The following is a 14,117-nucleotide window of genomic DNA, read 5'->3' as shown; positions in this document are numbered from 1 at the left end:
GTACTAATGCCAGGGTATTTGTGCTGACAACTTATTTTACTTTGTGAAGGAACTGGGAACTCTACTCACAGAGCACTGTTGACAAACTACAGTTCCCGGGATTCTTGGGGTGGGGGTGGTTGCATATTTCGTGCAACAGCCTTATAGTTGTTTATATTATCTGACCTTAGGAAATATATTTAAATGTGCAGTGGATTACTATAAAAGCTACTTTTTTCTTTCTAATTTTACTGTTGGTCTCCCACAACATTCAAACTTCTACTTTTTGCTTGGAGATGACAAATCTGAAAAATATTTGTCTGGTGGTGCTGGATTGCCTGGTACACCCACCAGAACAAGACAACTAAGCGACTGTTTTAAGACCAACATGGCTGCTCACCTGCAAACAAATTGATTCCTGTGTTGCTTCCGCTTGTTTGACTGTAGCATTTAGTGGAGGGAGCACATTGCATTTTCCTCCCATTTTCTTGCCTGCAAAATGCAGTGGAGGAAGAAAAACAGGGTTTGTCATTGCGGAAGAAGATGGTGCCTGCTTGTTTGAACCTCTAGTTGGATGAGAAGGAGTTGTGGCCGACAAGGGTGCTGGTGTTTGTCTGGCTGATGTTTTCACTGGTGGGAGATGCACACTGAACATTGATGGTGGCTTTACTGTTGGTCTTAATGGTGGAAGAGTAAAATCTGCCATTGCATATACTTCCGTGAAGCTCTCCTAAGAAGAAGAAGAAGAAGAGATATCTCTCAGATTTTATTTTATATAATCTGAATTCACTCTCTCTAGCCTCCTCCCCGGGAACTATTTTTACATTATCAACAACTAAAAACAAATCAGAAAATGTAAAGTATATATGACTGAGATAATAACCATAGACCTATGGAGAACAAGTCTAATCCTTTTCTTTAAAGCTCACCAAGGTAATAGCCCTTACCATGTCCTGTTGCTATGGGCTTCATAAGTTAATCATCATTAATGAAGGAGGAGGAGGAGGAGTTTGGATTTGATATCCCGCTTTATCACTACCCAATGGAGTCTCAAAGCAGCTAACATTCTCCTTTCCCTTCCTCCTCCACAACAAACACTCTGTGAGGTGAGTGAAGCTGAGAGACTTCAAAGAAGTGTGACTAGCCCAAGGTCACCCAGCAACATGTGGAGGACTGGAGATGTGAACCCGGTTCCCTAGATTATGAGTCTACTGCTCTTAACCACTACACCACACTGGCTCTCATCCAGTTTCATGTTCGTCCTAAACATCCCACCAACTGATTGAACCTGATGGTCTCTTGAGGGAGGAAGCAGTCTGTTACAAATGTGTATAGTTTCTTCACCAGACAGTGTGGTCAGATAAATGTTTTGCATGTTTATGTACTAGACCTATATAATTCAAAAGTTTGTGTTTATATTTTCCACAGGTGGACCACTCCCCCCTCACAATTGTGTTGCTAAGCATGGTACTAATTCTGAATTGTTAAATTATACTCCATAGTATTTTGTATCTGCAAATACACTTCTTGAGGATAAATGAATATAAATGATGAACATACTCCAAAAAGCCAGTCAATCTACCAGATCCTGGTTGCTGTACCAATGCTGGTGTACTATTATGAAGAATCTGTGATTTGGACTTTTTCCTGGGTTTTTCTGTTTTGGAAATATCAATTAATAAACCCTGAGACATAATTATAAGAGGAATAAATGTACAAATGCACATACAGTGACAGACTGGAACCAGTCTTTGGTTGGCACAATGTAGTGTTAGCCAAATTCTAGAATCTTCCCAGGAGAGCCTTTTTGTATAGATGCAATGTGTAATTTGAATATTGGAAGAGAGAACATGTCATTTAAGATCTATACTGTGCTAGTTCCTGAACATGGTCAATACATCAATTCTGCTGCCTGAAATTGCAAGCCAGATCTAAATCACAGCCTGAGCCTTCCAGGCATGTTATCATGGAAAGCTCTCCATTGGTATTGACAGTTGGTGCACTCAACAGCAAGACTATGAAGCAGGCGGCCCAGTTCTCTTGCCACCCTGCAGGGTGTGTGACATTGGGAATTTCTGTAATGGAAAGGTTAGAAACAAGTAGCAATTGTTAAAATAGATTACCAGGGCTTGGCTTGTACATATATAGACAAGACCAAGGGCAGCGCTCAACTAATATATATTTGTTGGGTTGCTTTTGGGTGGTAGGATTTTCTAAATAGAAGGGACCAATTTGAAATTACAGCACTATTCCCTCATAGTTGTGTGGCTATAATTCAGCAGTGCTGTTTCACATACATATTTCCCGTCTGTACATGGACTATGAAGAGGATGATGATCTTTCCTTTGCAAAATGGATGAGTAGTTTCTGGGGCCATAGTGTGACTGATGAAAGAGAGAGTAAAGCACACAGGAAGCAGCAGACAAGATCGCTGAGTGAAAGGAGAGCCTCTCTTCCGGTAAGACCGTAAGTAGAGAATGTCAAGAGAAAGCAAAAAAATGGGAGAGAAAGGATCATGCCCTGTGGTTGTGTACTTCAGACCTATGGTTGAATTATTGAACGGGGTTTTTATTTTTTATTTTTTAAAAATCCAATACATAGCAAGATGTGAATCCTAAATGCTTTTCAGCATCCATGTCAATACAGTAAATTTCCACAACCAGAGCTAATAATTAAAATATAGATGAAAATATTGTAGAACTCAAGCATGAGATTTGTTCAGGATTCAATGAAGAAAATGCCTTTATCCCATAAGACCCTGAGTCAAATTTGCACAGCCAAAATTAATGGACATGTTTTGTTTGTATGTATGAATCTCAGCTGATGGAAGAAAAGTCAGTATAAAGTTCATTGTGAAAATACTTTGGTTTCTCTTCAGATCATATAAATATTTCGTCTTTTACTAATGAAGTTCACTGTGAAATAGGAGGGTGCCTTAAATTCTGCTCTGGCTGTGTTAGTTACTGTATTTTTAAATTTTGTTTGGAATTTCAGAGTCTGCACAGAATTAGTGGGGAGCTGGGAAATTTCCCATAGCAGATTGCAAATTCCATGGCTACATAATTTGCTCTAAACAAGATCATCAAACACAGTCCCTTGTCTATGTTTCCATAAGCATACCATCTCTTGCATGTAAAGGATCCTTGCAAGAGGGCATGATTAAATAATGTTGGGGCAGAGGAAGGTTCCTCCCCCAATCCTTATAAATCTCCCCACAAGCCCCAACTAATTTAGTTTCAGTTGGATCAGAACTCTTTAATAGGTTAAAGAATCCTGAACTAGAGCAGGGAAGATTTGGATGGGAAGAGGTGTATCTCACAGCATGCATCTTCTGACCACAAGCCACTCTCCCTTCTGTTTATCTTTTTCTCAGCTGACCTTGAAATAACCTCAGCATTCCCCAGATCTTGGAAGGCAATGAATATGCTCAGTCTCCATCAGGCTTTTTTTTTTTTTGCGCAGAAAGGGGATGGAGGTTGTTTTGGTTTTTTGTTTTAACTAAGAATATGTTTCTGTATACCAGCAGAGTCCTTTGGGTATACAAAACCTTTGGCTTTCTCCATGGGTGGTCCAGTTCCACTGCCTTTCCGATAGGCATGGGATCTCCAAGTTCATATTACCATATACTGTACAAGTGGTGCAACAAAAGGTTATGATGTATCTCTACGGTACCACCTAACCGAGTTCCTGTTCAGGGTGTGCATCAGCCAGCTATGCCCTTCCCTAGGACACCCCATTCCATTCCACACACACCTTTGTTTGGATTTGCAAAAACTTTTAAGTGTGATGAGATATGAATCACTAGGGGGAACACAGAGTTTTGAATCTGTTCCAACATGTGCCCAATTGACAGTTCATCATTCTATCCACTATCCATCCCACTTTTTCTATCTAATAGGAAGATTCCAGATAAATTCAGTACTGTGCTGGAGTACTTGGTATTTTCCATCTGGGGAGAACAGGGCAAGAAGAATGTGTGCATGTAAGAGTAGTGGAGTCCACACAGGTTCACTTTTTGTGAGCAAAATTTTTAATGCATACAATGTGTGTGGGAGAGAGAGAGAATATAAATATATATTATTCATTTAATTTACATCAAGAGTGACTACTAAAAAATGATATACAAATGCTTAAGGTATGTCATACTTAAAAACAATTATGACACTTATTATTTTTGAACATTTTAAAATATATTCATTACTCTTGTAAAAAACCCAGCACCTGTGTCACCTTTTATGAGGAAAGGCAGTAGGACATTTTCCAGTTCCAGTTTCCACACTATAACACTATAACACTGCTAAGGAATTATTTGTCAGCTAAGAACAGAATTAAAATGCAATATATTATGAAGCAATGCTCTTCCCCATGGCCAAAATCCTTATACAATGACTATTCAAAGTAAATATCAGCAAAGATCTTTTGCCACATTAATTAAAAGCTTCTTGTTTGCCCTTTCTGTCCCTTTTATTGCTTCCAGATGAGCCTGGCAACAAGATTACGGATGAATTACCTGTTAATTGCCTCTTCATTGGCCTCTCTTAATTGCCAGCCTCTAAAGAAGGCTTTAATGACTGATTTCATCCCATTTTTAAATTGTTATTTTTATATAGAAACATAAATCTATATACAAATGAAAAGTCCACTGCCATGGTTAACAGGAAGCATTAAAAGAGCAGAACATATAAATTGGAAGGTTTTAATTAAAGGTGCATGAGTCCTAATAAGCTTCAATAGCACTTTTTCAGTCATCACTGAATAAACTTCAAAATCCATAAATCGAAAATGGAGGACAAAACAGACAACACTATAATGTTCATATTTGTTCATATGATTGTCTGGATTTGCCATATAAAGTGAACAAACGATAACAATTCTAGAGTAAAGTGGAAATGTGAAAGCAACCCATTATATATGCAGTCCACTACTTTTTTCCTAGCCACAACCAACCACATATCTCTGGAAGCTTACAAAATGGACATAAATGTCCCTAACATCAATTGTTCAGAGGTATATGTAATCTGAACATGGAAGTTTTATTTAGCTAGTATGTCCAACATCTAGAAATGCATCCTCCATGATTTTAAAAATCCTTTTTAGAGGCCAGCGCTACAGCCTGTCGTAGTTAATTATCATACTAAAAGTCTTTCATAGGATCAGTAGAACAGCAAGGAGGGAAATGGGCCTCTCTTTACACCCACATTGTACTCTAATAACTAGATTATCATTCTGTGAGATTACAGCATTTGTCCTCAGCCTCTCACCCTCTTTGGTTTTAGTTAAAAATAATTCAGTTAAAGCTACTTGTCCATATATGTAGTACCTTCTTTAAAATTATAACTTGCTTTTAAAACATCAGAAGATCTAGAATCTTTCAATTAACTCATGTACAGCCCATTTCCTAAAGGCGTGCTTCTATGATCAGATCAATATTCACTGCATAGTCACAGTGGTAACAATTCACTAAAAGCTTGTGATAGGAAATCATGTTCTTTGAATGGCTTTCCAGATACAGATACTGTACATGCATATAATACAGTGGGACCGAATTAAGGAAGAAATTTATTAAAGCTAAGGCTGGGGTTACAAACAGGTATCGGCAAATACAAAGGGCTCTTCAATCTAGTTTTTGAATATTCATCCTGATTTGCTTGCACAGAGCTTATGTGGAAATTTAATTATATCAACTATTTATTGAGCATGTGTTCTGATCTTTTTATATGGTAAAGTTATACAACGTTGAGCATTCATCCTAATTTCCTTGTGGAGTGCTTATACCCCTTCCTGTTATTCATTTATTCCATACTTGAGGGTGCATTTCTCTCTCACTTTCCTCACTGCAAAAAGTCCATTTCTTTGGGAAGTTTTTTACAGCAGACATTAGTGAGCCTGCAGCTATACTATGTTGCCCACATTTGTACAGCTCCTATGAATTTCCAATGCAGCAGCTACTGAAGGACCAACCTAACCTCACAGTAAGAACTTTGTATCATTATCACAGAATGCTTTCTACCTGAATTGTTCTCATATTTTACCTGAACAACCTGAGAACTTCAGTATTAACTGTTGGAGGTTTAAAAATCAACAAATAATGACTTTTTAAAACATGAATGCCTTTGTATTCAGCTGTCACATGAAAACTATCCTTTTTCTCAAGTTTTGAGACATTTTAATCAAGGGCACTTACAGAACCAGATATAAAAACATTAGGAGAGAAAATACATATGGGAGGTAAATATTATAAACTAGAATGTTGCTCCTAGCCAGAAGTCCAAGACATCTGACAAAAATCCTGGCAGGAAATTCCTGTGGAGAGGCTTTCATTTGAACCCAATAGCTGGATGGCTGCAATAATCCCTGAAAAAAGGTACATAAGGAAATACTTCCAGTCAGATATCAGTCGAAGGCCTCATCTGCGCTGAACTTTTGAAGCAGTATTATACCACTTCCTCCAAAGAAGCCCGGGAACTGTAGTTTGTTAAGGGTGCTGAGAGGTGTTAGTAGATCCCTATTTCCCTCAGAGAACTACAGTTCCCAGAAATCCCTTGGAAAAGGGATTGACTGTAAAACCACTCTGATGATACCGCTTTCAATTTATACGGTAGTGCAGATGACGCCTCAGGGAAAGAGTTTTTCCCAATCTAGCACCTGAAGGACAACCAACCTCAATGCATGCTTGGACACTGGGCAATTAAGTAGCTGGTTCCAGGTCATTGAAAAATAATGAGTCCATTTCCACTCTGGCACAATATTGGTATGACTAAAGGTTGCAACCCTATATCCACTGACCTGGGAGTAGGACTCATTATATTCAATGGGACTTAATTATAGGATTGTGCTGTAAACCATTAGAAAGGGGATTTGGCTATCAGCCTTTAACAATGCCACTAGATTACTAAAAAAAAATGGCTACCTCCTAATTACCTACAAGCAACCAAGCAGGAATAATGCTGAAAAATAAAGATAAATGGCTGGTGTGGGGAAGAAAGTTATTTTCCCCCCTTTGAACTCAGTGTGTGTCAATAAAAATATCTTCCTTACGCATAACAAATGAAATGATAAATAATAAACATTTATCATTTATTTCATTTTTTCAAGACCTGTGACTAAAAACCGTGTTCATAAGGAAAGTACCGGTACTGTATTATTTAGACTGCCCTACAGTATGTAGCACCAGCCTGAGATCTATATTCTCTTCAAGAATGTAGACATGTGATTTAAAACGCACACATGTGTGGGTGACTTCATATCATAGATGAAATAGAGTAATGAAACCTATTTTGTGTCAAATTTCTGCATAAAGATTATTTTTATTTTTATTGTATAATGATTCTTTTTTTAAAAAAAACAGGCCAGGCTTTCTTCCATCCATATGACAAGGCTTCATGGTTCTACCAAGACCCCATCCTCAGGCCACCTAAAAGAATTGCAAGAAGATCAAGATACACAATGCCATTGTCATAGGAAGGCAAGCAAAAAATCCTCAAATGGTGATTCTTCCCAGGGGACAAGTGGACCAAACAGTAGATCAAACTCCATCCAGGAATTTTCAGAATCCTTTGAGAAGCAACTGCATTTCAAAAACAAGCGCTCAGTTTCTTTGGTAAGTGCAACCATTTGTATATGCTAATCTAATTGAACAATGTGTTTAATTTTAAGTGATTTATACTTTTCAGGTGGCAAAGTGGAACGGATATAAAAAGTGCTTAGCCCAACCACAACCACTTCCACTTTCCTATCAATATGGAATAATTAGTTGGTCTGGGTCAACCATGATGTCAGCTACATTTGAATGGCTTCTCCAGCTATCCTGAGCTATTTTACTCAGCTATTTGATAATGCAGTTCTGTTTCTTTAAAGGTCCCTATATTATATTTAACCTTATAGTAAATCAATATGAAACGGCGTTTCCATGTGCTGCTCTGGTTTGCCAGAACCGGCTTTGTCATGCTGGCCACATGACCTGGAAGCTATACGCCAGCTCCCTCGGCCAATAATGCGAGATGAGCGCGCAACCCCAGAGTCGGTCACGACTGGACCTAATGGTCAGGGGTCCCTTTACCTTTACCTTTAAATCAATATGAAAAATATTTAATAATTGGAACATTTGTTTGGCAAGTTTCTTCAGCAGATGCAACCTTTAAAAATGCAACTGTCCCCCATTCTGCCTTCTTCTGAGTCCAAGAGGACCCAACTAAAATAGCTGCCACCTGAATTGGGCTTTCCCCATTTGTCACTAAAGGAAACACCACACTCTCAGCCACCAACCTCAAGGTAGCCACAGCACTATTAACAACACTAGAACTGGACTGTCCACCTGGGGTTATTGATTTTTTGGAGCAGCAAGATGGTGAATTCATAGGCGAAGATAACCAAGCTCAGGAGTTCAGATGGGAGAGCTACAGGAAAGCTAAAAAAAAGCTATCAAGGAGAAGAATGGGACAAAGAAGAGGCAGCATTGCACGTATTTCAGAAGGGTTACTACACTCTCAAATACCTAGAAAATCAACAGAACTATTACAAGGCTAGAATGTTGCTTAAAGGAGGGGGGGGGGAACCCTAATCTTCTCTAGAAGTGAATCAAACTGGAATGTTCTGAAAACATAAATATCTCTAAGGTACCTGGAGATTTGAGACATGAGGTTTAAAACAAAATGTCCACTTTAATCTACCCTATCATTTACTTGCTTAAAATATGTTTGATTTTTATGCTTCTTTACTCTATACCCACATGCCCTCTGTTGTTGAAAGAGGACATACACCATGCTGTGTGTTTTAAAGGTTTTAGGTTAATAATTCAAAGGTTTTTTTTCCAAAGTTGTGACATAAGTAGTTTTTATTATGGAAATAATTGAACTGCAGAATCAGAGCAAAAACATGGAAAGCTTGGATTGGCAAATGACACAATTCATTACAGTGCCTCTCCAATTGTGACTGAACCTTAACTACACAACAGGAGTGGGGGAGAGGGCCCAAAGCCCCTCCGGTATCAAAGGAAGGCCCACCCAGTGAAGCCTGCCTTTCCTTGGCTATGAAGAACTCTGAAAGAGGGACAAAACTGGCAGCCCCCAATCAGCTGCAGTACATGCAACATCCAGCTCTAGAGAAAGAACTCTACAGAAACAATCCATTTGCTTTTTTAACTCTACTGACTTTCATGAGAGAGATACATGTGGCTTCATCTCCTTTGACATCTGTATTAATCTTGTCTATCTGCCTGGAAACTCTTTCTCTCTCTCTTACATGCTTTGAGTGTTTTGCGGTGGCCCACCCCTGGACTGAATGGTTTTTGTTGACCATTATGTGTGTGTACAAATGCTTCTTTCCATCTCCTGTAAACTATTTTCTTGATTGCTTTTTGTGTAAGAATAAAAGTGCAGTAGAGGGGAGGTTCCAATTAAACACAGCTTAGAAAATGAAAATCACAATCACCACTCCATCTATTAAATACTGTTGTCAGTTTGACCATGTTACCATATACAGTGGTACCTCGGTTTATGAACACAATTGGTTCCGGAAATCTGTTCATAAACTGAAGCGTTCATAAACTGAAGCAAACTTTCCCATTGAAAGTAATGGAAAGTGAATTAATCCGTTCCAGACGGTCCGCGGAGTAAGCGTTCATAAACTGAAGCAAACTTTCCCATTGAAAGTAATGGAAAGTGGATTAATCCGTTCCAGACGGGTCCGCGGAGTACTTTAACTGAAGCGTTCATAAACTGAAGCATGGGTGTAATTGGTTCCGGAAGTCTGTTCATAAACTGAAGCGTTCATAAACTGAAGCAAACTTTCCCATTGAAAGTAATGGAAAATGAATTAATCCGTTCCAGATGGGTCCGCGGCGTTCATAAACCGAAAATTCATAAACCGAGGTGTTCATAAACCGAGGTTCCACTGTACGTGCCATAAAAAGGTAAAGGGACCCCTGACCATTAGGTTCAGTCGTGACCGACTCTGGGGTTGCGACGCTCATCTCGCTTTATTGGCCGAGGGAGCCGGCGTACAGCTTCCAGGTCATGTGGCCAGCATGACAAAGCCGCTTCTGGCGAACCAGAGCAGCACACGCAAACGCCGTTTACCTTCCCGCCAGAGCAGTACTGTACTGTACCTATTTATCTACTTGCACTTTGATGTGCTTTTGGGCTGCTAGGTTGGCAGGAGCTGGGACCGAGCAACAGGAGCTCACGCCGCCACAGGGATTTGAACCACCGACCTTCTGATTGGCAAGCCCTAGGCTCAGTGGTTTAACCCACAGCGCCACCCGCGTCCCAATACGTGCCATAGACATATTATTAAATTAATTTTCAGTGCTCTTTTTCTTTCAGGAACCTGAAGGGATGAAAGAGAGGAGAGAAAGAGAAAAACTGCATATTCCCAAGAGCAGGCCTTGTAAGAAAGCAGGAGAGAAGAAGGAGCCAAAGAGAGAGCAAGGGGAAGGAGAACACAACACGCAATTTGCAGCAGGGAAACATAGTTAATAATTTCCATGATACCCAGGAATAAAGAGGAAATGTGTTTTTATCCATTAGGATAGACTGACTTTTTAAAGAAATGACGATATAAAATAGATTCTGACACTTAGTTTTTATTCCCTAAAACTACAAGCGTTATATAAGTAGAACAAAGCATAAACATTAAAATTAAAATACTTTGTATTCCTTTGAAGCGGTTTGTATAGACCTGTCTAAAAAAATCTACATTCAGTCAGAAACATTTATCTAACCAAAGTGAGCAATAAATTGTCAGACAACCATTCAATGTGTTAATTTACAAACACAAATATAAATACGAAAGGCTTGATGGTTGTGCTAAGCCATATGAAGATGGCTTTTGTTAAAGCTGGAAGCTGAGCAAGGATTCAGCAGTAGGCTCATGAAAGAAGAAGGATCATCCATATGTACTGAGTACTGACTACTGACTTCTGCTGCATGATTTTAAGTTTCATAGATAACAATACAGAGGTACCTCGGAAGTCGAATGGAATCTGTTCTGGAAGTCCGTTTGACTTCCAAAATGTTCAGAAGCCAAGGCACGGCTTCTGATTGGCTGCAAGAAGCTTCTGCAGCCAATGGGAAGCCACATCGGACATTTGGGTTCCAAAGAACGTTCGCAAACCGGAACACTCACTTCTGGGTTTGTGGCGCTTGGGAACCAAAACGTTTGACTCACAAGGCGTTCGGAATCCAAGGTAAGACTGTATAGTAAACACCTGTATATAGTCATGTATGGAAACAAATTGGGAGTTACTCTGGATATTCCATGTCAAACTTTGTTTTTTCTGTTTGTATAAAAGTAACATACATGTTTTAAATATTCACCCAAAACAAATGTATAAATTAAATTGCTTTGTATGTTTAAAATTCTATATAAAGGGAACCAAAACTTTACCGAAGATATCTAAAGTCTAAAAAAACAACCTCTTGTTGGGTCACCTGTTACACTTCTTTTATTTCTTCCACATCTCTGCTGCCTCATTTATTCTTTTTCTACCACATTCTCATACCCCTCTCCTGGAACAAACATATGTTTCCACTGCCCTTCTCCTGTCTCGCCGATCACATTATGGTACCCCTTCCCAACAGTCAGTGGCACTTTGTTCTTTCCGGAATTCATATTAACGTACTTCTAAATTCTAAACTATTCTTATATATATAAATCACTCAGTGGGCTTGGGTCAAGGAGTAGTCTATGAAGCAGGAGTGGGGAATCTATTTCAGCCCAGGGGCTATATTCCCTTCTAGGCAACATGCCATAGGCCATAGACCACTGGGTAGTTGTGGCTAGAGGCAAAAGTGGTTGCAGTATATACTGCTCTATACTGTAATATCCTTTTTGAGGTGTGGCAACTAGAACTGTACACATTTTTGTTTCATGCCATGATATTGGCAGTTTTATTTTCGGTTCCTTTCTTGACAATCCCTAGCATGGAATTCACCTTTTTCACAGCTGCTGCACACTGGCATCTTCGTCATTCAGCCCGGACACTGAGGTCCAGCTCCGAGGGCCTTCTGGCGGTTCCCTCCCTGCGAGTAGTGAGGTTACAGGAACTAGGCAGAGAGCTAGGATTAAGGGGATGGAGTGACCCCTTTATGAGGAAAGTTTGCAGCATTTGAGACTTTTTAGTTTAGAGAAAAGGCAAGTGAGAGGTGACATGATAGAAATTTATAAAACTATGCATGGCATGGAGAAAGTGGAGAAATAATTTTTATTTTTATTTTTGCTCCCTCTCTCAGAACACTAGAACCTCTAGACATCTAATGAAGCTCAGTATCTCTCAGATGCATGGTTCTCTGTGGGGTCTGCTGTGCACCCAGGTGCCCTCATACTATGCAGAGAAGAGAGCTACTTCTCTGAAGAGAAAATCATAGAACCATGGAATCTCGGAGTTGGAAGAGAGTGCCCAGGGTCATCTAGTCCAACCCCCTGCAATGCAGGAATCTCAGCTAAAGCATCCATGACAGACAGCCATCCAACCTCTGCTTAAAACCCCCCGGGGAAGGAGAGTTCACCACCTCTCATGGGAGTCTGTTCCACTGCCAAACAGCTCTTACTGTCAGAAAGTTTCCCCTCATCCTTTCTTGTCACTCGAAGCCATTGGTACAAGTCCTACTCTCCAGAACGGCAGAAAACAAGCATGCTCTTTCTTCCGTGTGATAGCCCTTTAGTCTGGGAACTGCGTACACACATCTGAGCAGCTCTGCTCAATAACAAAACTAGCAACAGAAATTACTGGAGGAGAGATAATATGTCAACCTCCTCTTGCATACACTCTAAACAAAAGTTTTAAGAGGACCAATACAGCATCTGTTTCTGGCTATTTGTTATACTGCAACAATAAATCTCTTTCAGACAGCATATTTTTATGTTGTTAGTACATCTTCAGAAATAATTTGTGCCATTTAACAGAAAACAATCCCCCCCCACCTACCTGGGATTCAACTTTGTGTATCTGCTGCTTAGTAGGTTTCTCCATTGTTCCGAAGAGGGGAGCGCATTGGTGTTTTGACTTGCCAATCACACAGATGTTCAGTAGGAGTCAGATTTTGCTCCACCACCATTTGCAGAAAATCTTCATTGCTCTTTATTCATTGTTCATGATGTCCTTCGATTTAAGGGCTAAGCAAAAGAGGGAGGTTGTTTCTTAATTGGGGAGAAAACTGAAAAAGTAGTTATTTTCAGAATGGCTTCCTTCCAAAAATATGAACATAAACAACCATAGCCACTAAGAATATATTTCTGGAAAAGATAGATATGTATTGTTTGGTAGATGATCAAGTGTTGCTTATGGTAAGCCATTTTAAAATAGCAGGAGACAATAATACTGTAATGCAATATCTTTATATAATGAACGTAATTTAATTAATGGTTCTTCTTAATTTATTTCAACATGATCTTTCAAAAGCATTTGGTCAATACAGCAATGAACATTACATCTATAGTAAGGATTAAATCAAATAAATAGTGGATTTATGATCCACTTTTTGACTCACATCCAAAGTCCACACAAAGTCCACAAGCAAACTATCCTGGAATGGTTTGGTTGGGAGTGGTAAGGAAGACTTTATCACACATCAGTTGCATATGTGCGACAAATGCATAGTAGACGTGTGGCAAACACATAGTAAAGTCTGTATTCATCTCATCTGTACCTAAGCCATTGATGTCCCTAAATACTTTGGAAAGCATGGAATCTCCAGTGTGTGGTATATCCATTTTTAAAAGAAAAGTTTGCAAAATTCATGTTGAAAGGGGAAAAGATCACTTTATCATTTTAATTGTCTAGCTCATGGTGTCATGACATGATGTTAATGAATTCATAATTAGTCATTAATGAAACATCAGAACCCAAGGCTGCATAACTTGTGTGTACTTAACATTATTTGGCAAATGACAGCAAGGAATGTGTTCCATTTTAACATTTCTTCTCCCAGGTCTTTGCCTAATTAAACAATCTATGGCCTTTTAAATTGGGGGAGGGGTATATTGTTTTGCTTGTTATTACCGTATGTTATATATTTTTGTGTTTTTATATTGTTAACTGCCTTGTGATCATTGGAAGAAAAGTTTTTGCCTGGTCCCTAAATATATGTAATGAATGCACCTGGTGAGCCTCCCTTAAGATAACCAAAAGATGGTTGGTT

General features: G+C 39.2%; 1 protein-coding gene across 1 annotated transcript; it reads left to right on the top strand.

The window, feature by feature from the left end:
* The first annotated feature begins 2,293 nt into the window (after positions 1-2,293).
* Positions 2,294-10,454, top strand: LNP1 (leukemia NUP98 fusion partner 1). The gene is made up of 3 exons (XM_035115457.1): positions 2,294-2,437; positions 7,328-7,579; positions 10,302-10,454. Exons 1-3 carry the CDS (start codon positions 2,294-2,296, stop codon positions 10,452-10,454), a joined length of 549 nt encoding a protein of 182 aa, XP_034971348.1.
* Positions 10,455-14,117: the final 3,663 nt, after the last annotated feature.

The sequence above is a fragment of the Zootoca vivipara genome, chromosome 4 (assembly GCF_963506605.1).
Source record: "Zootoca vivipara chromosome 4, rZooViv1.1, whole genome shotgun sequence".
NCBI classification, from domain to species: Eukaryota; Metazoa; Chordata; class Lepidosauria; order Squamata; family Lacertidae; genus Zootoca; species Zootoca vivipara.
This window is presented reverse-complemented; position numbering and strand designations above follow the sequence as displayed.

What these genes read in the sequence shown, in the direction of transcription:
- LNP1 (XM_035115457.1), top strand. Translation starts at nt 2,294, where the DNA reads ATGGACTATGAAGAGGATGATGATCTTTCCTTTGCAAAATGGATGAGT. An exon ending in AAAGGAGAGCCTCTCTTCCG is followed by an intron (nt 2,438 to 7,327) that starts GTAAGACCGTAA and finishes TAAAAAAAACAG; the next exon opens with GCCAGGCTTTCTTCCATCCA. An exon ending in ACAAGCGCTCAGTTTCTTTG is followed by an intron (nt 7,580 to 10,301) that starts GTAAGTGCAACC and finishes TTTTTCTTTCAG; the next exon opens with GAACCTGAAGGGATGAAAGA.